Source organism: Dasypus novemcinctus, chromosome 9 (genome assembly GCF_030445035.2).
Source record: "Dasypus novemcinctus isolate mDasNov1 chromosome 9, mDasNov1.1.hap2, whole genome shotgun sequence".
NCBI lineage: Eukaryota > Metazoa > Chordata > Mammalia > Cingulata > Dasypodidae > Dasypus > Dasypus novemcinctus.
In genome coordinates, this window is record NC_080681.1 from 118,233,509 (window position 1) to 118,260,103 (window position 26,595).

Below are 26,595 nucleotides of genomic sequence, written 5' to 3' on the forward strand. Positions count from 1 at the left end.
AACAACTAATCCTTTGAAACTGTCATGTTCTATCTTCTTTCTCAATTAAAGTCCCCTTGCTACTCCAAAATCATTGTGTTCTTTGGAAAAAGAAGGTGGCCCTGTGCCAAGCACCAGGTGCTGAGGCCCTGTCTTCTGGGTGAGTGCAGGAGGCATTATAGCTTGAGAGGCCTTTCTTTGCCTCTTTTCAGGTTGAAGTTGTATTTGTGGTGGGTGCCTGGGTGACTCACCTGATTTTTACATCCATTTTTACAAGATAGGGCAAGGATTAGAGACTTAGGTTCCTCCTTTCTTCTGTAATGTGTCACCATTGCTGACATGGGTTTATGTGTCATGAGAGTGATGATGGCCGGCGTTGAGCTGACTCCGTGCCATGTGCTGGTCTAAGGCAGTTGGCACATATACTTCCCACAGCAACTTTATGAAGTAGAAACTTCTAGTATCATCCCCCCTTTACAGAAGGGAAATTGAGGTACAGAGATTTAAGTAAGTTAATTCTGGCTTGATTCCAGGGGGGCAGTTTTTAACTGGGTCCACGGAGCCTGGAAACTCCTGACGTTGTACATAGAATTGTGTGTGAGCTGATCTCCCTGGGAATGGGCTCTTAGCTTACATCACAGCGTCAGAGGGCTGTATCTGTATATGAAAAATTGGGTAAGAACTGCTGTTCTAGGAGAATTTCAGTTTTGTTTCCTTAAGGGACTTTTTTTTTTTAGGTACTGGGGCCAGGGATTGAACCCAGGACCTCATAAGTGGGAAGCCAGTGCTCAACCGCTGAGCCACATTGGCTCCTCTGAGTTGTTTTTTTGTTTGTTTGTTGTTGTTTTTGTTTTTAGGAGGTACCAAGAAGAGAACCTGGGACCGCCCGTGTGGGAAGCAGGCACTCAATTGCTTAAGCCACATCTGCTCTCCTCTTAAGGAATTTTTGCTCATAAAGTTTCCCCCAGTGACACATCCTCTGTGCAAATTACCATCATTTTCCATTTCCCTTATGAGAAATTTTTTCCTATTGAGAAGATTTCAGCCAGCAAGTCTTACAGTAATGACTTAGAGCTCTGACTTTGTGGAAATTTTCCTTGAAATGTAGTAGGAGATATGAAGTCTCTGCCTGGGTTTATGGTTTGAGACAAACAGCATGGTCCAGCCTCCCCTTGGAATGGTCAAGGTCAGGGGTTTGATTTTTTAAAGATTTTATTTATTTATTTATTTATTCCCCCCCCCCCCCATTGTCTGCTCTCTGTATCCATCCGCTGTGTGCTCTTCTGCATCTGCTTATATTCTCATTAGGTAACACCAGGAACTAATCCTGGGACCTTCCAGAGGGGGAGAGAGGTAATCATTCTCTTGCGCCACCTCATTTCCCTGTTTTTGCTAAGTCTCTTATTGTTTCTCCTCTGTGTCTCTTTTTTTTGTTGCGTCACCTTGCTGTGTCAGCTGGCACTCCTGCGCTGGGTGGCACTCCTGCGTGGGGCAGTGCTCCATGTGGGCCAGCTTGCCTTCACCCGGAGGCCCGGACCTCCTATGTGGTAGACGGGAGCCCAATTGCTTGAACCACATCCGCTTCCCAAGGTCAGGGTTAAGAGGCTTTGAGCAACTCCAAGAAGGATTTAAGACTTTCAAAGGATATTGTAACACTTGGTGGAAGGGGGCTTGTACAGGCTGCTCAGAAGGAGCCTTGCAAGCCCTCCAGTGCCAGCTGGGGGTGACATTGTCCCTCTTTGCACATCTGGAAGGTATAGCTCCTTGGGACTTCGTGGCTTATTTTTTCTTCTGGCCTCCCCCGTTCTCTGTGTTTTCCATATTACTGTCGCCGCAGTGAACTTGCACAAATGTGAGTGTGACCATGGCTTTCCCTGGCTGAAAACCTGGGCATGGCTTCTGACGGCTGGGCATGAGCGCCAGCCCTGGGTGTGGCCCCGTGTGCCCGGCTCCAGCCTGTCCCTCCAGCCGTGGCTCTTGCCCCTTCCTCCGCTCACTCCTTACTCTCGGGCTGCTGAGGTGTGCCAGCCGCCGCCCTGCTTCCCAGGCATGCCACCATCCTCAGCACGCACCCCCCTTGCGTCTGCTCGCGGGCCTTCCTCAGGCTGTGGCTGTGGCTCGTGTCTTCCTGGCTGTGTCCTTCACCCTCCCGGGCAGGGAAAGAATCCGGATCTTTCTCTCTTGGTGAAAGGTCCTCAAGGCTCCAGGGTGGGACTCAGACCAGGCCTTTTTCCCCATGGAGTCACCAACTCCCAGCAGGGTACCTGGCACTTCGAAGTGCTCTGTAATGGTTTTTTGTTTTGTTTTGTTTTTTACTGTGGTAACATACATACAACATAAAATTTCCCATTTTAGTCACTTTCAGTGTTTATCAATGTCACAACATTCACAATGTTCTGCTACCATCACCACCATCCATTACCAGAACTTTTCCATCACCCCAAACATAAACTAGGCAGTAACTCCCCATTCTCCTCTTCACCCCACCCCCACTCCTGGTAACTGTAATCTACTTTCAGTCTTTGTGGATTTGCATATCCTAGTTATTTCATATTAAGTGAAATAATACAGTATTTGTCTTTTTATGTTCAACTTATTCCATTTAATAGGATGTTTTCAAGGTCCATCCATGTTGTAGCATGTATTAGCACTTCATTCCTTTTTCCTGCTGAATGATATTCCATTCTCTGTTTGTGAATGGATGAACGTTTTACTTTTCCATCCATTGATGCATGTGGGTTGCTTCTACATTTTGGCTATTGTGAACAATGTTGCTTTGGACATTGGGGTATAAGTATCTGTTTGAGTCCCTGCTTTCAGTTTTTTGGGGTGTATACCTAGAAGAGGAATTGCTAGGTCAAATGTTAATTCTATACTTAACTTGAGGAACTACTGAACTGTTTTCTACAATGGCTGGACCATTTTACATTCCCATCAAAATTGTACAGGAGTTCCTATTTTCCCACATCCTTGCCAACACTTATTTTCTGTTTTTTGATGTTTTTTTATATTGTAGCCATTTTGAGAGTGCAGAGCTAGCTCCTGTTTTTTTTTTTTTTTAGAGATTTATTTTTTAATTTATTTCTCTCCCCTTTCCCCCCCCCCCAGTAGTCTGCTCTCTGTGTCCATTCACTGTGTGTTCATCTGTGACGCTTCTATCCTTATCAGTGGCACCGGGAATCTATGTTTCTTTTTGTTGCATTGTCTTGTATCAGCTCTCCGTGTGTGCGGCGCCATTCTTGGGCAGGCTGCACTTTCTTTCGTGCTGGGTGGTTCTCCTTACAGGGCACACTCGTTGCGCATGGGGTTTCCCTATGTGGGGGACACCCCTGCGTGGCAGGGCACTCCTTGCGTGCATCAGCGCTGCGCATGGGCCAGCTCCACACGGGTCAAGGAGGCCCGGGGTTTGAACCGCAGACCTCCCATATGGTAGGCGGACGCCCTAACCACTGGGCCAAGTCTGCCTCCTTAGCTCCTGTTTTTGATTTGCCTTTCCCTAATGACAGCTAATTATGCTGAACATGTTTTCTTTTTGTTCGGTTGTTTTTAGGAGGCACCAGGAACCGAACCTGGGACCTCCCATGTGGGAAGCAGGTGCTCAATCGCTTGAGCCACATCTGCTCCCTTCATGTGCTTTTTGACTATTTGTATGTATTTGGAGAAATGCTTATTTTTATATTGGTTTAAATTGGGTAGTTTTTTGGTGTTGTTGAGTTGCAAGAGTTGTTTTTATATTCTGGATATTTAACCCTTATTAGATATATGGTTTCCAAATATCTTCTCCCATTCTGTAGATAATTTATTCACTCTCTTGATAATATCCTTTGATGCACAAACGTTTTTAATTTGATGATGTTCAATATATCTTTTTTTCTTTTGTTGCTTGTGCTTTTGGTGTAAAGTCTAAGAATCCATTGCCTAATGCAAGGTTCTGGAGATATTCCCCTTTGTTTTCTTCTGAGTTTTATAGTTTTAGTTCTTATATTTAGGTCATTGGTCCACTTTGAGTTAGTTTTTGTGTATGGCGTGAAGTAGGGGCCCACTTTCATCTTTCTGTATGTGGATACCCAGTTTTCCCAGTACCATTTGCTGAGGGGATTATTCTTTCCCCATTTAGTGAACTTGGCACCCTTGTCATAGATGCAGGGGTCTCTTTCTTTCTCTCTCTCTTCCTCTTTCCCTTTCTCTTTCTTTCTTTTCTCCCTCTCTCCCTCTCTCCTTTAATTAGAAAAGTTGTGAGTTTACAGAAAAGTCATGGATAAAATACTTGGTACCCATATCCTACCCTATTATTAGCACCTTGTATTTAGTGTAGTACATTTGTTACAATTGATGAAAGCACATTTTTATAATTGTACTATTAACTGTAGTCCATGGTTTAACTTAGGGTTCACTGCTTGTGTTTTACTGTTCTATGGATTTAAAAAAAAATTTTTTTATTCTAGCAAGAGTTTATTTCTGAACCCCCAATTCAATTCCATTGGTATATATGTCTGCCCTTCTGCCAGTACCACAATGTTTTGATTACTGTAGTTTGTAATAAGTTTTAAAATCGGGAGGTGTGAGCCCTCCAACTTTATTCTTTTTCAAGGTGGTTTTGGCTATTCAGGGCCCTTTGCCCTTCTGTATGAATTTGATCGTTGACTTTTCCATTTCAACAAAGAAGGTTGTTAGAATTTTTATTGGGATTAGATTGATTTTATAAATCATTTTGGATAGTGTATTTTTCAGCCAAAGGGGTGCTAATGCAAAATACCAGAAATTGGTTGGTTTTTATAAAGGGTATTTATTTGGGGTAGGAGCTTACAGATACCAGGCGGTAGAGCATAAGTTACTTCCCTCATCAAAGTCTAATTTCATATGTTGGAGCAAAATGACTGCCAACGTCTGGGAGGGTTCAGGCTTCCTGGGTTCCTCCCTTCCAGGGTCTGGCTTCTCTCTGGGTTCAGGGTTCCTCGCTTCCCAGGGCTCCAGTTTCAGCATTCAAACTTCAACATCAGAACTCCAACATTAAGAACCCTTAACTCTGTCCTTTGCTTGCCTTTTATCTGATTCCCCACCCACCAAAGGGCAGGGACTCAATGCCCTACTGGCACAAGAGGTTTACATAATTACTTAATGAAGTAAACCTTTGAATATGATATAATCTAATATGCCCAGAGGCATATGTTTACAAACATAATCCAATATTTCTTTTTGGAATTCAATCAATAATACCAAACTGCTCCCGGTAGTATTGCCATCTTAACAATGTTAAGTCTTCCAATCCTTGGACATGGAATGTCTTTCCTTTTATTTAGATCTTCTTTGATTTCTTTTAGTAATATAGTTTGTAGTATTTCATGTACAAGTCTTTTACATCCCTGGTTAAATTTATTCATAAATATTTGATTCTTTTGGTTGCTATTGTAAATGGGATTGCATTTTTTATTTCCTTTTTAAGTTGTTCATTCTTGGTGTATAGAAATACCACCAATTTTCATGTGCTAACTTTGTACCTTGTCACTTTGTTGATTCGTTTGTTAGCTCTAATATCTTTTCTTGTAGATTCTTTGGAATTTTCTACACATAGGATCATGTCATCTGTAAACAGGGAAAGTTTTACTTCTTCCTTTCCAGTCTGGATGCCTTTTATTTCTTTTTCTTGCCTGACGCTCTGGCTGGAGTGTCAGTAGAATGTTGGCTAGCAGTGGTGACGGTGGGCACCCTTGTCTTTTTCCTGATCTCGGGGAGAAAGCTTTCAGATTTTCACTTTTGAGTACTGCAGCTAAAATGGCCCTTTAAAAATATCACTCTTTTGCTCTCAACTCTTCCAACACATCCCAACACACGTAGAAGAAACTCTGAAGTCTGCCGTGCCGCTAAGACCCAGGGTGACCTCAGCTCCTGCCGTTGCCGACCCCTGCTCACTTCATCCTCCCTGCCACTTGCTCCCGCCCCGCTCACCCCTTTGTCAAGGCCTTGCTGGTCTCAGGGCCTTCGCATTTGCTCCTCCTTGTGTCCGGCAGGGTCTCTGGGCTTATAGCGGCATGGCTGGCTTCTCCGCTTCACTCAGGCCTCTGCTTAAATGTCACTTCCTCAGAGGTCCTCCTTGGCCCCTGTCTTACATATTCAGAGGCCTCTTTACTCTGTCCCTTTGGTGTGCTTTGGTTCTCTTCAGAGCACTAGATACCTGACATGTCATGTGCTGATGTGTCATCTGTCTTCCCACTAGACTCTAAGCTCCATCCTGAGTCCATTAGAAAAGCACAGCCTAGGCTCCTGTCACGTGCGTGTGTCACTGATGAGTCTTCTCTCTACCCCAGCTTCCTAAGTTATGGTCTGAGGCTAGTGGGCACTGCAGTTGTTATAAGTAGTTGTGTAGCTGCCTCATACCATAGGTTTCCTGTATAAATGGGAAAATGTCTCATTCATGTAGACAGAATTGTTTCTCAAATGGGTAGAGAGGCTGTTGTGATTAATAGATTCCTATTTTTTTTCTTTCTTTCTCTTGGAGGTATTGGGGTTGAACCCAGAACTTTGTACATGGGAAGCAGGCACTCAACCACTTGAGCTACATCTACTCCCCTATATTCATTTTTTCAAAAATTTATCTATCTATCTATCTATTTATTTATTTAAAAGTACCAGAGCTGGGGATTGAATCTGGGACCTCATAAGTGGGAAACTGGTGTTCAACCACTGAGCCACATTGGCGCCCCTGAGTTGTTTTTTTCTTTTGTTTGTTGTTGTTTGTTTGTTGTTGTTTTTTCAAGGGGCACTGGGAACTGAACCCAGGACCTCCTCTATGTGAGGTGGGCTCTCAACTGCTTGAGCCACACCCACTCCCTAGATGCACTTTTCATAATGGCTTTTTGTCTAGTATTTCCCCAGTCAATAAGTGTCTCAAATACAAGTACCACCACACATGGGTCCATGTAATATTTTGTCATTGAGCCTGTCATGCTCAGAAAGGCTGGGGAGCACTGTGCCGTCCCAGGCCTGTTCCCCAGCTTGGTTTGTAACTGTTGGAGGCAAGGTCTTGGGTTGGATGCTATAAGGAGTAGTCCCAACCCATGGTGAGTTTATGAAGCCGGTAGGGGAGATGAGGCGACGCACACGTGGGGTCTCAGGCTGTGTCCGGGTGGCCCCTGCCAGGCATGTGAGGCTCCAGGAGCATCTGTGGCTCTGCATGTGGGAGAGGCAGAGGCAGCGGAATGGACCAGATGCTGGCAAGTTCCACTTGATCTGGTTTTGTTTGGGAACAAGGCCCTTAAAGTACCCTGTACCTAAGGGACTCGGAAGTGACTCAGGAAGGCCCCTTGCTCCCGGGCCCACCGGCCTTCCGGCTCGGCTGAGGTCCTAGAACAGCAGTCAGAGCAGAGGCAGCTCTTCCCTTTCAGAAGTGTGGCTAAGTCTAAGAGGTGGTGGAAGATGTGTAGCTTGAAAAACAAAGTCAGTGTCACATTTTAATTTTATATTTAGGCATTTTTATGAATGCTCTTTTTTTTCTTTGAGTATATAAACTTCATAAGAAAGAAATTCTACTGAATCTTTTTTTTAAACAAATCAGTTTTATTGATGCACATTAATAAAGCATACAATGCATCCAAAGTGTATAATCAGTGGTATTGGTATAATCACATAGCTGTGTATTCATTACTTTAATCATTATTAGGACATTTTCATTATTTCAATAATAATAATAATAATAAAACAGACAAACAAGAAAATTCTTCACTTCTCAATCTTTCTATGCTTCCCCTGGTGTACATAGATGCTATTTCTGGCTATTCTTTCACAAATATTTATTTATTTGTTTATTTATTTAGCAGTTTTATTGAGATATATTCACATACCATACGATCTATCCAAAGTGTATAATCGGTGACTTTTAGCATAATCACCATGTTGTGCATTCATCACAAAAAATTTTAGAATTATTTCATTACTCCAAAAAGAAAAACTCCACACCCTTTAGCATGCTTTCCCTACCCCTACATAGCCTCTAATCAAATTTCATCCTTATAAATTGATTTGTATTTACATTTTATATAAATGGAATCATGCAATGTGTTACACAATGTATTCGGTTCATAGTAGCACAGTCATACAGTATTTATCATAATGTCCTTCAGGTTCATACATGTTGTCATATGCCTTTTTTTTAAAAAAAGATTTATTTACTTATTTCTCCCACCTCCCTGCCGTTGTCTTCTCTCTGTGTGCATTCGCTGTGTGTTCTGTGTCTGCTTGTTTTCTCTTTAGGTGGCACCAGGAACTGATCCTGGGACTTTCCGGAGTGGGATAGAAGTGCTTAATCTCTTGTACCACCTCAGCTCCCTGGTCTGCTGCATCTTTTCATGTCTTTCCTCTGTGTCTCTTTTTGTTTCATCATCTTGCTGTGCCAGCTCTCCACTCCCGCCAGCTTGCCATGCGGGTGAAGACTCCTGCGTGGGCCAGCACTCCTGCGTGGACCAGCACTTCTGTGTGGGCCAGCATTCCGCTCAGGCTAGCTCGCTGCGTGGGCCAGCAATCCACATGGACCAGCTCTCCACTCAGGCCAGGTCACTGCAAAGGCCAGCTTGCTGTCACTAGGAGGCCCTGGGAATTGAACCCTGGACCTACTATATGGTAGGTGGGAGCCCCATCGCTTGAGCTACATCCGCTTCCCTGTTGTTATACACTTATGACTTCATGTCTTCTTACAGCTGCATAATATTCCATCATTGTATACGCCATTGTTTGTTTATTCATTCATCAGTTGTTGGACACCTGGGGTGTTTCCAACTTTTGACAGTCATGAATAACGCCTTTATGAACATCAGTGTGCAGATATCTATTCATGTCACTGCTCTCAATTCTTCTGGGTATACACCCAGTATACCCAGTATACCCTGGGTATACACCCAGGGTCATGTGCCAAGACTATATTCAGCTTCTTTAGGAACTGCCAAACAGTCCTCCACAGTGGCTGGACCATTCTGCATTCCCACTAACAGCAAATAAGTGTTCCTATTTCTCCACATCCTCTCCAACACTTGTAGTTCTTTATCTTTTTAATAGTGGCCATTCTGATAGGTGTGAAATGATATCTCACTGTAGTTTTGAATTGCAATTCCCTGATCATTAGTGATGTTGAAGATTTTTTCATATGTTTTTTTTTTTGCCATTTTTATTTCTTCTTTGGACAAACATCTATTCAAGTCTTTTGCCCATTTTTTAATTGGGTAATTTGTCTTTTTATTGTTGAGTTGTAACATCTCTTTATATATCCTGGATATTATACTCTTTTTGGACATGTGATTTCCAAATATTTTCTCCCATCGAATTGTCTTTTTAAGTCCTATGAGGTGCAAAAGTGTTTAATTTTGAGGAGGTCCCATTTATCTGTTTTTTCTTTTGTTGCACGTGCTTTGGGTATAAGGTCCAAGAAACCACTACATACTATAAGGTCTTTAAGATGTTTCCCTACATTTTCTTCTAGTAGTTTTATGGTCCTGGTTTTTATATTAGGTCTTTGATCCATTTTGAGTTGATTCTTCTGTAGAGAGTGAGATAGGGGAGGGGTCCTCTTTTATTCTTTTGGTTATAGATATCTAGTTCTCCCAGCACCATCTGTTGAAGAGAATTTTGTCCCATTAACATGACTTTGGTAGGTTTTTTGAAAACCAGCTGACCATAGAGGTGAGGGTTTATTTCTAGGTTCTCAATTCTATTCCACTGATTGATGTGTCTATCTTTATAAAAGTGCCATGCTGTTATGACCACTGTAGCTTTGTAATATGTTTCCAGGTCAAGCAGCAAAATTTCTCCCATGTAAATCTCTTTTAGACTGCTTTTGGCTATTTGGGTGTGCTCTCTCTTCCAAATGAATTTGGTAATTGCCTGTTCTATTTCTGTAAAGTAGGCTGTTGGAATTTTGATTGGTATTGCATTGAATCTCTAAATCAGTTTGGGTAGGATTGACATCTTCACGATATTTAATCTTCCAATCCATGAACACGGAATGTCTTTCCATTTGTTTAGGTCTTCGATTTCTTTTGTCAGTGTTTTGTAGTTTTCTGCACTTAGCTCCTATACTTCTTTGGTTAAATTGATTCCTAAGCATTTGAGTTTTTTTGTTGCTATTGTAAATGGAATTCCCCCCCCCCCCCGCCCCCCAATTTCCTCCTCAGATTGTTTAATATTAATGTACAAAAATTTTTTACTCATTTGTTAGCTTAAGTAGCTAATGTTATAGACATTTCAGAATTTTCTAAAGATAGGATCATGTCATCCACAAATAGTGTGAGTTTTACTTCCTCTTTTCCTATTTGGATACCTTTATTATTATTTTTTTCTTGTCTCTTAATTGTTCTAGTTAGAACTTCTAGCACAATGTTGAAGAACAATGGTGACTGTGGGCATCCTTGTCTTGTTCCCGCTCTTAGAGGGAAAGTTTTCAACCTTTCCTCATTGAATACAATGTTGGCTGTGGGGTTTTCATATATGCTTTTTATCACATTGAGGAATTTTCCTTCTGTTCCTATCTTTTGAAATGTTATTATCAAGATAGGATGCTGTGTTTTGTCAAATGCCTTTTCTGCATTGATTGAGATGATCGTGTGCTTTTTTTCCCTTAATTTGTTAATGTGGTGTATTAAGTTGATTGATTTTCTTAGGTTGAACCAGCCTTGCATCTTGGGAATAAATCCCACTTGGTTGTGATGTATAAGTCTTTTGATATGCTGTTGGATTCAATTTGCAAGTATTTTTTTGAGAATTTTTGCATCTATGTTCATTAGAGAGATTGATTCGTAATTTTCTTGTCTTGTAGTCTTTATCTGACTTTGGTATTAGGGTGATGTTGGTTTCATAAAATGTGTTGGGTAATTTTAAATAGGACTGGTGTTAATTCTTTCACCTGTGAAGCCATCTGGTCCTGGACTTTTCTTTGTTGGGAGATTTTTTATGATGGATCCAATCTCTTTAAATGTGATTAGTTTTTTAAGTTCTTGTATTTCTTGTAGCATCAGTGTAGGTTATTTATGCATTTCTAGGAATTTGTCCATTTCATCTAGTTTGTATAGTTTATTGGCATACTGTTTCTTTTTTTTTTTTAAGATTTTTTTTTATACCCGCCCCCCCCCCCCAGTTGTCTACTGTCTGTATCCATTCGCTGTTGTGTTCTTCTGTGACCGCTTCTATCCTTATCAGCGGCACCGGGAATCTGTGTTTCTTTTTGTTGTGTCATCTTGTTGTATCAGTTCTGTGTGTGTGCAGCGCCATTCTTGGGCAGGCTGCACTTTCTTTCACGCTGGGCGGCTCTCCTTACCGGATGCATTCCTTGCGCGTGGGGCTCCCCTACGCGGGGGACACCCCTGCATGGTACAGCATTCCTTGCGTGCATCAGCACTGCACATGGGCCAGCTCCACATGGGTCAAGGAGGCCGGGTTTTGAGCCAGGACTCGCATGTGGTAGGCAGACACCCTATCCATTGGGCCAACTCTGCTGCCTGGCATACTGTTTCTCATATCCTCTTATTCTTTTTATTTCTGTGGGGTCAGTTGTAACTTTCCCTTTTCATTTCTGATTGTAGTTATTTGCATCTTCTCTCTTATTTTCTTTGTTAGTCTGTCTAGGGGGTTGTCAATTTTATCGATCTTCTCAAGGAACCAGCTTTTGATTTTGTTCATTTTTTCTATTGTTTTTATGTTCTCAATTTCATTCATTTCTGCTCTGATCTTTATTATTATTTTTCCTTCTGCTTGCTTTGGGATTGGTTGCTGTTCTTTTTCTGGTTTCTTTAGCTGTTCAGTTAAATCTTTGAGTTTAGCTGTTTTTTAAAAATATAGGCATTTGGGGCTATAAATTTCCCTCTCAGGACTGCCTTTGCTCTATCCCATAAGTTTGGTAAGTTGTGTTCTCATTTTCATTTGTCTCTGTATTTACTGATTTCATTTGCAATTTCTTCTTTCACCCAATGATTATTTAGGAGTGTGTTGTTTAGCCTTCACACATTTGTTAATTTACCTTTTCCCTGTCTATTATTGATTTCCAGTTTCATTCCATTATGATCTGTGAAGGTGCTTTGTATAATTTCAGTCTTTTTATATTTATTGAGCGCTGCATTGTGTCCTAACATGTGGTCTATCCTGGAGAAAGATCCATGGGCACTTGAGAAGAATGTATAACCCACTGGTTTGGATGCAACATTCTATATATGTCTGTTAGGTCTAACTCGTTTATCATATTGTTCATATTGTTCAAGTTCTCTGTGTCTAGTTGATCTTTGTCTAGTTGTCCTATCTAATGATGTGAATGGGGTGTTGAGGTCTCCAATGATTATAGTAGAGATGTTTGTTTCTCCCTTCTGTTTTGCCAGAGTTTGTCACATAAATTTTGGGATACCATGGTTAGGTGCACAGATATTTATGGCTGTTATATCTTCCTGGTGAATTGTCTCTTTTATTAATATATAATGGCCTTCTGTATCTCATAACTTTTTTGCATTTAAAGTCTGTTTTGTCTAATATTAGTATAGCTACCCCTGCTCTTTTTCAGTTACTATTTGCATGGAGTAACTTTTTCCAACTTTGCACTTTCAGCTGGTTTGTATCCCTGGCTCTAAGGTGAGTTTCTTGTAAACAGCATATGGACAGCTCATGTTTTTTAAATCTATTGTCAGCCTTTTATCACCACCCCCCAGATGGCTCCCTCGTCTGCTTGTTGTCTCTGCTTGTTGTGTCTGATCATTGTCTTTGCTCGTTGTCTGCTTGTCTTCTTTAGGAGGAACTCAGAAACAAACCTGGAATTTCCCATGTGGGAGGTGGGTTCCCAACAACTTGAGCCACATCTGCTCCCTGCTCATTGCATCAGCTTGTTGTGTCTGCCTGTCTTCTTTAAGAGGTACCAGTAACCCAACCTGGGACCTTCCATGTGGAAGGCGGATACCCAACTACCTGAGCCACATCTTTCCCCAGCCTATTTCTTTTGATTGGGGTCTTTAATACATTCACATTCAATGATATTACTGTAAACACATTATTTACTTCTACCATTTTATTCTTTGGTTTTCATATGTCATATATTTTTGTCTTTCTACTCTTTATCCTTTCTGCTATTCTTTCTTCTGTACTGTCCACCAGGTCTCTTTTTCCTGTAGGCTCTAAGGCTTCCTTTAATATTTCCTGCAAAGGTGGATTCTTTTTTGCAAACTCTCTTAGTTTCTGTTTGTTTGTGAGTATTTTACACTCACCTTCATATCTGAAGGATAATTTTGTTGGGTAAAGAATTCTTGGCTGGCAGTTTTTCTCTTTCGGTATCCTAATTATATCATGCCATTGTTTTCTTGCCTCCATGGTTTCTGATGAGAAATCCATGTTAAGTCTTACTGGTTGTCCCTTGTATTTGATGGTTTGCTTCTCCCTTGCCGCTCTTAGAATTTTCTCTTTATCTTTGACATTTGACATTCTGAGTAATATGTGTCTTGGAGTATGTCTATTCAGTTTTTTTTTTTGATTGGGGTACAGTGTGCTTCTTGGACATTAAGTTCATTTCTTTTGTGAGAGTTGGGAAGAAAATTTCAGCTGTTATTTCCTCATATACTCTTTTTTGCCCCTTTTCCCTTCTCTTCTCCTTCTGGAACTCCCATGACACATATATTGTTGCATTTTGTGTTGTCATTCAACTCCCTGAGACTCTGCTCAATGTTTTCCATTCTTTTCTCTCTTCAGTTTCAGCTGTGTTATGCCTTTGGTATCACTTATTCTTTTGTCATTTCGAGTCTACTGCTATATGCCTTCAATGTGTGTGTATGTGAGTTTTTGTGTGTGTATTTTTAGGTACCGGGCTGGGGATTGAACCTGGAACCTCATATGTGGGAAGCCAGGGCTCAGTCACTGAGCCACATCAGCCTTGAGTTGGTTTTTTCTTTTTTTTTTTTTTTTGCTTGTTGTTTGTTTTTTGTTTTAAGGAGGCACCGGAAACTGAATCCAGGACTTCCTATCTGGAAAGCAAGCACTCAACTGCTTGAACCACATTCCATTCCCTTCTAATGTGTTTGTGGTTTTTTTTTTTTGATTCACTCAGATAAACTTTATTATTATTATTTTTTTGCTTTTTGTTTTGTTGTTGTCTTTATTTATTTTTTTAATGTTACATTAAAAAAATATGAGGTCCCCATATACCCCCCAACCCCCTTACCCCACTCCTCCCACATCAACAACCTCCTCCATCATCATGGGACATTCATTGCACTTGGTGAATACATCTCTGAGCACTGCTGCACTATATGGTCAATGGTCCACATTATAGTTTACACTCTCCCCCAGTCCACCCAGTGGGCCATGGGAGGACATACAATGTCTGATAACTGTCTCTGCAGTACCACCCAGGACAACTCCAAGTCCTGAAAATGCCCCCACATCACATCTCTTCTTCCCACTCCCTACCCTCAGCAGCTACCATGGCCACTTTCTCCACATCAATGCTACATTTTCTTCAATTACTAATCACAGTAGTTCATGAATAGAATATCAGTAAGTCCACTCTAATCCATACTCTATTCCTTCATCCTGTGGACCCTGGAATGGTTGTGTCTACTACACATCTATATCAAGAGGGGGCTTAGATTCCACGTGGATGATGGATGCAATTCTCCTGCTTTCAGTTGTAGGCACTCTTGGCTCTCTGGTGTGGTGGTTGACCTTCTTCACCTCCATGTTAGCTGAGTGGGGTAAGTCCAATAAACCAGAGTGTAGGAGTTACAAGTCTGTTGATGCTCAGGGCCTGGCTATCACATGGTCAGTCCAGAGATTCAGGTCCCTTGGGTATACACTAAACCCCAGCGCCAACCACAGGTCCAGTAAAAGTGACAGGAGAGCCTTGTGAACAAAGATCACATCTGAGTCCAGCTCCATCACATAGAAACACAAACTCCAAAGTAGGGCCAACTGACATGGCACTGAACTCCATCTACCATGACCATAGAACCTGTGGGTCTCTGTAGCCCTCAGAAGAACCAATACCTGGGCTTGTATCTACTTTTATCTGTCTCTGAGACTCTGCTGAGGTGTGCATAAGGATGATCCCTCTGATAACCTACTGGCTCTTTTTTGGAGACTCATAGCCATATAAACTCATTTATCCTTTCATTTCCCCCTTTTATTCAGGTCAAAAAGCATTTTTAACTCTTGATATTATGTGTAGGCTGAGATATTCTGCTGGTCTGAGTCGACCCTTTTATTCAAGGTCATTTTCTAGTTACATCATCAGCGTACTTGCTAGTAATCCCTTGGCGCCAGGGAAGCTCATCCCCGGGAGTCATGTCCCATGCTGGGGGGAAGGCAATGCATTTACATGCTGAGTTTGACTTTGAGACTGGCCATATTTGAGCAACACAGAGGCTCTCAGGAGGTAACTCTTAGGCACCCTGCAGCTCTAGGTCTTGTTCTCATTTCAGGTGCACTTTTAATGTGTTTTTTATCTCATCTATTGTGTCTTTCATTCCCATGAGCTCTATTACTTTTCTATTCAGGATTTCAAATTTTTCTTTGTGTTCACTTAATGTCTTTTTTAAACAATATATTTCTTATTTATTTTTAAGAGAGACATATTTCACATCAGAGATATATTCAAGTACAATGAATGTCTCATGATGATGGAAGAGGTTGTTGTTATGGGGGGAGGAGTGGGATGAGGGGGGTGGGGGGTATATGGGGACCTCATATTTTTTAAATGTAACATTAAAAAAAATAAAGACAAAAAAAAAATAGGAGATTCCCATATGCCTCACTACCACCACCTCCCTTAATGTCTTCTTTTTTTTTTTAGATTTATTATTATTTATTTCCCCCCCCCCCCAGTTGTCTGCTCTCTGTATCCATTCGCTGTGTATTCTTCTGTGACCACTTCTATCCTTATTAGCCGCACCGGGAATATGTGTTTCTTTTTGTTGCATCATCTTGTTGTGTCAGCGCTCCGTGTGTGTGGCGCCATTCTTGGGCAGGCTGCACTTTCTTTAGCGCTGGGTGGCTCTCCTTACGGGGTGCACTCCTTGCGCGTGGGGCTCCCCTATGCGGGGGACACCCCTGTGTGGCACAGCACTCCTTGCACGCATCAGCACTGCGCATGGACTAGCTCCACATGGGTCAAGGAGGCCCAGGGTTTGAACTACAGACCTCCCATGTGGTAGGCGGACGCCCTATCCATTGGGCCAAGTTCGCTTCCCCCTTAATGTCGTCTTGATATCATTTATCTCTTTAGCCGTATTTGAGGGACGAAACGGGGTCCCTGTTATGTGACGAGCGGGGTCCCTGTTGCGGGACGAGTGGGGTCCCGTTGTGGGACAAGCGGGGTCCCTGTTAAGGGACGAGTGGGGTCCCGTTGTGGGACGAGAGGGGTCCCTGGCGTGGGGAAGAAAGCCTCGTATGGCCGCTGAGGCTTCCCTCAGGGGCTCCGAAGGTGTGGAGGACGCACGACCCAGGAAGGAGTCGCGGAGACAGGCTGATGGCACAAGTCTGGTCTATTGTGGAAGGGGATGCAGATTTATAGGATTGGGGAGTGGTGTGGCGGGTTCTGATTGGCTAGGGCAAATGCTGTTTCCATATAAGGCAATGTTCTGGCATTGGGCTAGTGATTGGCCAGTAGAGTATGTGCTAACTCTTGATAGGCTGACACTGTTACTAAGCTGATAGGTGGTTGTAAGCTGTTGCTGGGCAAACAGCGTACTAAGAGATTAGGTTTAAGGGAGGGGGGAGGGGAAGTGAGACTGGGCTAGGCGGGAGATAGGAAGGGGGAGGGCGGTGCCGGCCAGCCGTTAGCAGCAAAGGCCTAGTCAGGCGTGGTCACCTTGTCTAGGCCCAGTGGGCAGAGGCGGTGTCACCTCTTGCCGCACTGTTTGCCACTGAGGCAAGCCAGGTGCCCCTCCTCCCACACGTATTGTCTTTCAACTCATTAATTTAATTTTGGAAATTTGTGTGCATCTTGTTAATTGGTTCTCTCAAATCCTGTGCCTCTTCTGGGCTTTGATATATTCCTTTTCTTGGGCCATGTCTTCTGTTTTCTTAGTATTGCTCATAATTTTTTGATGATGTCTAGGCATCTGATTAGGGTGGTAGTTTACTCAGATGCTCAATTTCTTTCTCTTTCATAGCAATTTAGTGGTGGGAGGCTGTGTGTTACTGCTGCTCTTTGATTCTTGGTTTGACCTGTTTCTTTAGGATTGTCCCGATTAGTTGTTCAAAACCAGGCTCTGGACCTAGTAATGGATTACAGACCCACTTCCTAGGGCTGTGGGGAGGGAGGCTATAAAGGCTGGAAAAAACCTCTCATTTATTAATTTTCTTACATTCACTTCCAGGGTTTGTCAGCAGATGGCACTCTTTGACAGCCCCCTCAGTTCGATGCCTGGTTGGAATGTGTTTTTCCATCACGATTCCCCTCCTTTGTCCTTCTCTCTTCTGGGTGGTGTCTGACCTTGCCTGGTTTCCTATACCCTAGATCTTTTTTCCAGGCTTTTTTAGCCTCTCCTCTAGCTATTTTGCTAGAAGAGAAGTTGAATCTTGACTGGTAGGAAAACACAGGGGTTCTCAAGTTTTGGGAGGCATTGTCCAGTAGGAGGTGCAGTGTCAGAATCCAGAGTTGATGGGAAAGAATAAATCAGATTTTTATGTTTATCTAAAGAGAAAGTTGATTTTCACAGTTTGAGAAACACAAGCTTAATAAGAGAGCAGTGTTTGCTAGGCCACGAGTAAAGTGCTGGAAGGACTGGTTTTGTTGATATTTGCTTTCTCTGCCCATGTTGCAATGAAAAGGGATCAGTTGTAAATCTGGGGTAGGGTGGGGATTGGGCAGATAAGTTTCATGCTTGCAAGGCTGACCTGGTCTAAACTTCCATTTCCTTAGCCTGAGTTTGTGTGTGCTAAGGAATATACTACAGGAGTCACCTGTATTTCTAGAAAATCAAGAACTCTGAGCAACTGGAAGCTAATTGGGATCTCTTCACCTGCTCTCAGGTTCCTTCTGGCCCCTGGACACGAGGAGGTCATGTACATACCCAAGTTTGGGGCTGGGCCCCGCATGTTCTGTGGGACTGGGTCACAGTTGGTGAAGATCAGCATCTCCTTGTGTAGGCCAGTTGTTTCCTGGCTTAATGGCCTTCCTCTGTGTGACACTGTGGCACCCCTGCCTGTTGGTGAATGCGCTAAAATCTGGGTAATAGTTCATGCTTGCCAGGTGCCCATCTGACTCTTCTGTGGAGCCACTTTGAGTCTGGACAGACACTGCAGCCCTCACCTGGGAGTACCAGCAGGGTTTAAGAGAGCACAGAAAGTGCTTCCTTGACAGAGAAAGTCACTCTGCATGGTTCTGGCTTGGTACCCCCTGCCTTTCCTCCTTCTCTTTCTTTGTGCAAATGTGGCTTCTGGATTTCTCCAGATTGCGTTTAAAAGGAATCATTGGGTTATGATTACAACTTCTTAATAAGGTCAAGTCAAATAGTTATCAAGTACACCCAACGACCCAGTGTAAAAGGGGGTGTAGATACCCTCCGACAGGGTCTTTGGCCTGAAACACCTGTAATCTGCCTCCCTGTTTCCTGGCAGTAGCTGCCGAGTGCTGGTGCTGTACCAGGCAGTGTACAGGCCCTTAAGGCATGTACCGAGTGTAGCCCGTGACTGCTCTGTGAAAGAGCGTCTTAGCCCTGTCTTGCGGACTAAGAATCGTTGCTGAGGTCCCCTGGTAGTCAGTGGCGAAGGCAGGACTCGAGTCCTTGACCCTGGAGGTTTTACTGCTTCCACGATGCTGACTCGCCTCTCAAGCCCAGAAGTCTTGGAGACAGCACAGTCTCCCTGCGGGTGGCCAGGGTCTCAGTGTTAGGTGCTTGGCATGTTGGAGAGACTCCCCAAGTGCCATGTGGTTGTTACTGGGGACTCCAGGTTCAGATTTTGCAGAGCTGAGCAGGTGATTTCCACGACCCCGGGAGAAACCTCGCCTTCGCCCGCGGTCTGCAGATGCTTTGCCGCTGAAGGCCACATGAAGTGGCTTGTGCTTTCGGCCACCAGCCCTCCTGATCCCCAGCCCTGGGAGCCTGGGGGCTCTCTCAGCTTGGAGTGCTGCTGGCCCTGGCAGGAGCAGCCAGGACCGACTGGGAACAACCCGTCTCTGCACGTGAGTGCTGGGCAATGGCTGGAGTGAGTCTGGCACCTCTACCTCACTTTTTTTTTTAATTAAAAATTTTGTTCCGTTTTGAATTACGTCATTCATATAGAAGTATATGAAACATATCCATGCTTAAATAATAAACCCAGCCGCAGCCCAGGAAAAAAATAGCACTTTCGCGGGATCTCAGAAGGTGCCTGCTTGCCTTTCTTCCCCCATCCAGAAAGATCCACTATCCTGAGCTTTTTGTTAATCGTTCCCATTTTTTTGGTAGTTTTGCCACCCGTTTCACTTAGCTATTGCTGCCTAACAGACCACCCAAAACTTAGGGCTGAACTACCAGTGATTCATTGTTTCTCACCATTTTGTGGGCTGACCATGTTGGTTGAGGTCACTGATGGACAGTTTCAGTGGGTGGCAGGGCAGGAAGGTCCAGAGGGGGCCTCCTCATGCCAGGTGTTTTGGTGCCGTCGGCCAGGGTCGTCAGGCCCTCCTCCCGTGGCCTCTCCAGGTTGGTGTCTCATCCTCCAGAGGCTCTCCAGAGGTCCTCTCTCTCTTCCCTACACTGTGGCAGCTGCTTCCAAGAGAACAAAAACTGAATCTTCCAGGCATCTGGAACTGAGCCTGGAACTGGGGCAGAATTGCCGCTGCTGTGTCCACTCGGTGGGCGTCTCACAAGCCCCTTCCAGATTCCCTTGGAAGGGAAGCACAGGAATTGGTGGTGGCTGCCCCCGGCACCGTCTCCCATTGTCCGCATCCCCCATTGTCGGCATGGCTGAGTTGTCCCCAGTGGACGCATACTGCACGTGCTCCCCCAGGGCCAGGTGAGGTCCTTGGGAGGCAGGCCAGGGCTGCCGGTCCTCAGAAGAGCAGCCCAGCTCGGACACGAGGTCTGACCCACTGGCTAAGGGGTGACGGGCACGGTGCCCTTTTGCAGCCGGGCATTCGTGCGGGAAGGTGAGGTCAGCCTGGGAACAGCTGAAAGGCCTTGGGCAAGATGTGAACTTTCCAGGCTTCATTTCCTACATCTTAAAGGAAGACTCTGGTCTTGCCCCATTTGCATGTTAAGGGAGTTACCCTTAAAGCAAAATGAAATAAAGACCAAAGGATCCCCACACTTGCACTTAAGTGAAGGGCACGTGCTCACCGCAGGCCGCACGCCCTTCTTGCTCTCCTTCCGCTCGGCCCCTGGTCTGTGGCATCAACGAAAGGGGACCTGGAAGACTTGGCAGAAAGGCTGTGACCATCCTCGAGGCGTTCATAAAGGTTTGGGGACTGGGGACTGAGCGTTGCCTGCTTAGCTCAGCTGGCCATACCCCTGGGGCGCTGGGAAGACAGCCTGCTGGCCTCAGCTCCTCTTCAGCTGCAAATCCGCAGCTGCAGCCCCTTTCTGTGCAGGACGACAGTTTGACTCGGGCAGGCTCCCCGTGGGCTGCTCTCAGTGACGTTAAGGCACTGCTTGTCTGTCTGTCGGAACAGGACTGCTTTTTCTTTTTTTCTGTTGCCTAAGGGCCCTCTTTTCCCTTTACTTTCCCCTTTTTTCACTTTCCCTCAACCCTCTCTCTTTTTCTCTTTCTTTGATTTTGTCGGAACAGATGCTCTTTCATGTGTATTCCTCTGCTGGGAAAGCCTTAAGGAATTATAGGCGCCAGGGGTGTACCCCCATCTGCCCCCCACGATAGGGGAGGAGCCCCGCCCAGGAGACCTGGCCGCTGTCTTGCATCAGCGGTTGACTGGCTGGGAAACATCACACCTGGCTGTGCTCTTCTGGGGGTGTGGGTGTTGGGGGCCCCAAGGTACTAGGACACCACCCCCTTCCACCAGGACCTCCACTGGCCTCCTCCAAAGCCTCTGAAAGCGGCCTCCCGTGTCGCCCCAGAAGAGCTGTGCTCCTGGGCAGGGAGGTACAGTTAGCATGGGCTAGGCCCCCTGTCCTTGAGGCTCTGGGCTGTGTGGCAGGCCCACGGCAGCTTTGCTGACCTTTGAGCCACGGGCCACCCCCACTCCCCCGTGGCCAGTCTCGTCACACAGTCATCTCCCCAGCAAGTCAGGTTTCCGGCTGAAGGGTTCTGCTCTCAGCAGGCTCCTGCCCAAGAGTTCAGCAGGTGCTCCCCTGTACTCCTGGGGGTTCGGCCAGGGCTCCCCAGGTGTTTGGGTGCCTGGGAGACAGCCCAGCTTACTTTCAGGTTGGCTTCTGGTGAGGTTGAGGGAGCAGGACAGAAGGGCTTGGCTCTGACTTGTAAGCTCTGACTGGCTTCTCCCTGCAGCTGCCCAGACTCACGGGAAGCAGCTGCGGGCTTTGCCGTGCGTGGGCCGCCGTGCCTCCCTTCTGCACTTGCTCCAAGGTTGGAGACCCTCACCACACACCCCTCTGTGCCCATCCCTCTCTGCTGTAGCCCAGAGAAGGCAGCTCTGGGGTTAATGGGGCCCAGGCCCGTCCTGCCTTTAGTTCCTTCCATGCCTTGCCCGGTGCACACCCCCTTCAGGTCCTGGCCCTAGGTACTCCCAGCACCCTGGTGTGGGTGCTTAGTCCCATGAACTGGACATTGGTTCTTTTCCAAGTTCTCCAAAAACTTCTTGTGTTAGCTTTCTCCTGCTCAGGACCAAGGCATCCCAGGACTCCCCCTCACATTCCTTCAGGTCTTAAAGACCCTAGAGACAGACGCCTTGATGCGGTGTCCTGTGTCGTCTGCAGCCTTTGCTCCCGGCAGCTCTGTGCTGAGGCTGCGGGTTTGGCTGCGCGGACACAGAGGGCCAAGCTGCCTGGCACGCCTCCCTCTTGACTTCAGGGCTGGCCTTCAGGTTTTCCCTGCCACAGGCATTTACAGATACAACTGCCATGTCGGCGAGGCGGTGCCTCCAGGTCTGAGCGTGCGTTTGCGCGGCCCTACCAGGAGCCCTGGGACGTGGGGGCGGGGCTCCCTCCACAGCAGTACCTCGTGCAGGACTCAGGCTGGCAAGCCAGGGCTCCCAGCTGGTGGCCACTGCCACGTCCCCCAGCGTGCTGGTTCCTTGCCCACCTACAGCAGATACACAGCCCACTTCTGAAATGCCCACAGAGTGGGTGGATTTTGCGTCCTTCAGAGCTGATCTGCACTGGTTAAGCGAGGTGGGGCAGTGCCCTCGTCGTGGCTTCTAATAGCCAGGCGCCCACACAAAGTCCCTGCGGGTCCAGAGCTGCAGCAGCAGTGACTCACCCTCAAGAGGCTGATGGAACCCGGAAGACGGCTGGAGCCAGGGACCCCATAGTGTCACCCTCAGCTGCTCAGAAGCAGCCTGGAGGTGCTCGGAGCTGACCCAGGCCACAGAGCAGAGGTTCAGACTCGGTTCTGGAAGAGCTGGAAGAGAAACCACTGCCTTTTGTCAGATTCTGGGCTGGGACGTGACAGCCTTTCCCCCATGGGTCTTTGTAGCCACCCAGAGAGCGGTGTTGACGTTTATCCCGAAACATCCCCGAGCTGGTTCTTCGTAGAAAGGAGGGCCTGCTTATTTTTCTAGAAAAGAACTGATCCTGGGGCTGCCTCTGGGCCATGCTGGGGGAGATACTTAGTGTCAACTTGTGCAGTTCATGGTCACACTCGGCACCAGGCCATGGAATTTTTCTGAGTGTTTTCACTTGAGACAGTCGTGGGATTTCCAGGCACGAAGTGAGGCCCTTGGCTGTTAAGGCGCCGCGGCTGGGCCAGCCAGCAGCTTCGGCCAGGGTCAGGCTTCATCGTTTCTGCAGGGATAGTCATCAGGAAGAGGTGTCTGGAGGCAGAGGACTCCGCAGTTTATGTGGTTTCTCAGCCTGTAAAGCAGAGAGACCGAGTCCTGCAGGGCTTTGCAGGGGACCTGGGAAGCCAAAGTCCTGCTGACGCCACAGGCGAGTGGCCAGAGCGTCTGTCGTCTTCAGCTGATTCTGGAAACTTTGGGTGGTGAAGTCTGCCTTGTTATCTTTCTAAACACACATTTCACCTCTCCATGACAAAATGAGAAAATTAAGAACAAAGATAAAATTTTCATAAAGCCAGATGCTTTAAAAAAAAAAGAAAGTTAAACTGGCCATGTCTTTTCTTTCTTGAAATGATGGCAGTAATCAGTTTTGTTTTTGATTTTTAATTTTTAATGTCATTACCTGGCATGACCTAAAAGTAACTGCTTTGTATTGGTCCCCCAGTGCTTTTTGGAAACTCCTGGCCAGTGAAAGTTTGGCTGGTCTTGGCTTGCAGTGGACAACTGGTATAATCTGTCCTTTCGTGGCAGACGCCTCTCGCTGAGGCTTGTTTTACTTCTGCCTCCCTCCTCTGCCTGTCTTCATCTGGGAAGCTTGGGATTGACAGTTGAGACCAGTGGGCACCCGTTTTCCATGCTAACATGAAGGCCCTTTGGCTTCGCAGCCATGGACTTTCCCCAGCACAGCCGGCACGTCTTGGAGCGGCTGAACCAGCAGCGGCAGCTGGGGCTCTTGTGTGACTGCACCTTCGTGGTGGACGGTGTGGACTTTAAGGCCCACAAGGCCGTGCTGGCCGCCTGTAGCGAGTACTTCAAGATGCTCTTCGTGGACCAGAAGGATGTGGTGCACCTGGACATCAGTAACGCGGCAGGTACCCGGGTCGGGCCGAGGGCCGGGCTGGGGGGAGGCCGCGAGGCTGCGGCTGGGTCCTGGTGCTGAGCAGGGCCAGGTCCTCCTGCCTTGGCCCCCGGCCCTGGAGAGTGCCGCCTTCGAGCCGTGGGGCAGGCCACCTCCCTCACGGGCCTCAGGCCGCAACAGCGTGGGTGCTCAGGTGCTGCCACCAGTGGGGGCCTCTCTTATCTGGCGTTAGGTGGCAAGGGGAGGAGCAGCGGGGGCAGGCTGGCAGTGAGCTCTTGCCCAGAGTGAGCACGGGGCGAGCCCTGTCACCAGGGGCAGAGAGCAGGGGGGCCTCTGGGCCCCGGCCCCTTTCCACGGCCGAGTCTGGCCTGAACCCCTACCCCAGGGCTAACTGGGAACGTGTGGCACGACGATGGGGTGGCCAGGCTGCATATGGGGAGGGGAAGGGCTGTATCAGGAAGGCCTGGGCTTGAGGAAGGAGCTGGCCTGGATTTGGTCCCCCAACTCAGGATGGCATGACATGCTGTGAGGTCAGGACAGGCTGTTATTCCCCCATTCACAGGTATAGACACTGAGACCCACAGGGCTTAGGTGGCCTGTCTGGAGGTCACATGGAGAGCTGGTGGCAGAGCCCTGATGGAAAGCCTGTGCTGACCCTTGGTGTGAAGTACAGTGGCTGGGTGGTGGGTGAGAGGGCAGCCCTCACAGCCCTGTGAGCTGAGGCTCCCCGGTGGCCTGCCACTCTGCTTTTCATGATGCCCTGGGACCTGCTGCTGAGTGGAGTCGGCCCGAGGTGGGTCCGTGACGGCTGGCTGTGTCCTTGGCAGGCCTGGGGCAGGTCCTGGAGTTCATGTACACAGCCAAGCTGAGCCTGAGCCCCGAGAACGTGGATGACGTGCTGGCAGTGGCCAGCTTCCTCCAGATGCAGGACATCGTCACGGCCTGCCACGCCCTCAAGTCACTCACCGAGCCGGCCACCAGCCCTGGGGAAAACACAGTTGCCTCTGCCACAGAGGGTACGATGATTGGCAAGCTTTCCCAAGCAGGTGGCTCTGCCTCTGGCTCTGCGTCCCCTCTCTGGGTTTCAGTTCCTCAGCTGGCCCTGCCACCATCGTGGGGTGCTGGAGAGGCTTAGCTTCAGTGAATCTGGGAGCAGCCTCTCTCCAAGGGGGCCCTCTGCCTGCCCCTTTCCTGGCCCTTCACCAGCTTCCTGCATGCTCCTTGGTCCTCCTTTCTGCCCTCCTTACCTCCTCACCTGCCCTCTGATGCCCTCCTGCGGGTCGGATACCTTTCTTGTATCTTTCAAAGAACCATGTTCTTTCCTTCTAAGCACTGATCTCTGGTCAGTGTCTTTGATCAAATATGAGGTCTGTCTCTGACCAGACTGTATACCCCATGAGAGCAGAGACTGCGACTGCAGCTGCTCGTGTATTCCCAGTGCCCAGCTGAGAGCTGGCCCCACGGGCCCTTGGAATAATTTGTTGAATCAACAGAACAGCAAATCATTTCTTAGATGTGTCCACAGGGAAGATCCAGAAAAGATGGCAAACTCTGGGTCAGCTCCCCCTCCCAGTGGTGGGCACTCGATGGGAAATGGCAGGTCTGTCCTGTTCCATCTCCAGGAGGGGACAAGAGAGCCAGAGAGGAGCAGGTTGGTGGCATCACACAGAGCGAGCTGGACCAGGCAGGAGGCCGTGCGCCCCCAGGCCCAGGCAGGGAGCCCAAAGAGGAGCGAGGTGGCCAGGCCGAGAGTGCAGCCAGTGGTGAGTTGGGACCCCGGGGCCTGCTGGTGCTGTAGGGAGGCGGGGGCAGGCCAGGACCCTGTCCCCCATCCCAACAACCTGGGCCCATCCTAGTGAGGGGCTTCCCCAAGGGAGTCCTGGTGGCAGGAGGTTGGGTGGCACAGGTAACCGCACTTCTTGAGCTCTGGGTACCCAGAAGGACCCATCGTTTACTCTGAGATTGTCTTTTCCAACCAGAACCAGAGACACAGCCAGCCTGAGCTTAATGTACTGGGTTCCCCTCCAGGGTTCAGCCACCCTCGGGGGCTGTCCCAATCCAGCCTCCTGGGCTCTCCCTCCCACCCCCAGGTGCCGAGCAGACAGAGAAGGCTGATGCCCCACGGGAACCACTGCCAGCAGAGCTCAAGCCAGACCCCACCAGCGGCATGGCTGCCACAGAAGCTGAGGCCGCCTTGTCAGAGAGCTCGGAGCAAGGTAGCCCCTCCAGCCGGGCTCTCGCCGTGCAGCTGCACCCCTAACTGGACCTCCCACTCGTACATCCAGTTGGGCCCCTCTGAGCCATCTGTGTTAGTCAGCCAAAGGGGTGCTGATGCAAAGTACCAGGCATCTGTTGGTTTTATAAAGGGTATTTATTTGGGGTAGACGCTTACAGGTACCGGGCCATAAAGTGTAAGTTACTTCCCTCACCAAAGTCTGTTGCCACGTGTTGGAGCAAGATGGCTGCCAAATTCTGCAAGGGTTCAGCCTTCACCTTCCTCTTAAGGCTCCTGGTCCCAGCTTCTTCCAATATCAGCTATAGGCTGGGATATGCCTCATCTCTCTCCCGGGGCTCATTCCTCTCTGGGCTCAGCTGCTCTGTTCTCTCCACAAGGTCAGCTGTAACTTCTCAGGCGAATGGCTCATCTCTTCCCGGGGCCTCTGCCATGTCTAACGAAGCCTTCTCTCTTTCCTCATGGATCTGCTTCTCTGTGTGTTTACTTCCCAGGGCTCCAGTATCAAAATTCTCTGTGTCCATTTGCTGTGTGCTCTCTGTGTCTGCTCGTCTTCTCTTTAGGAGGCACCGGGAACAGAACCTGGGACCCGGCATGTGGGAGAGAGGCTCTGGGACCTCCCAAGTGGGAGAGAGGAGCTCGAGCCACCTCAGCTCCCTTTTCTGCCATGCAGTTTCTCTGTGAATC

The 26,595-nt window shown here is 47.2% G+C and overlaps 1 protein-coding gene across 5 annotated transcripts in view; it reads left to right on the forward strand.

The window, feature by feature from the left end:
* Nucleotides 1–26,595, forward strand: part of ZBTB17 (zinc finger and BTB domain containing 17) — a 42,767-nt gene that overhangs the window by 12,258 nt on the left and 3,914 nt on the right. For 4 of the 5 annotated variants that reach the window (XM_058304330.2, XM_004472158.4, XM_071217768.1 and 1 more), the window contains 4 exons: nucleotides 23,482–23,688; nucleotides 24,503–24,691; nucleotides 25,298–25,438; nucleotides 25,766–25,891. In XM_058304330.2, coding sequence (XP_058160313.1) covers nucleotides 23,484–23,688; nucleotides 24,503–24,691; nucleotides 25,298–25,438; nucleotides 25,766–25,891 — 661 coding nt within the window. In that variant the 5' untranslated portion in view covers nucleotides 23,482–23,483. Of the gene's footprint in view, nucleotides 1–8,369; nucleotides 8,593–23,481; nucleotides 23,689–24,502; nucleotides 24,692–25,297; nucleotides 25,439–25,765; nucleotides 25,892–26,595 lie in introns of those variants that run through there. The other variant, XM_058304332.2, reaches the window with a different exon arrangement.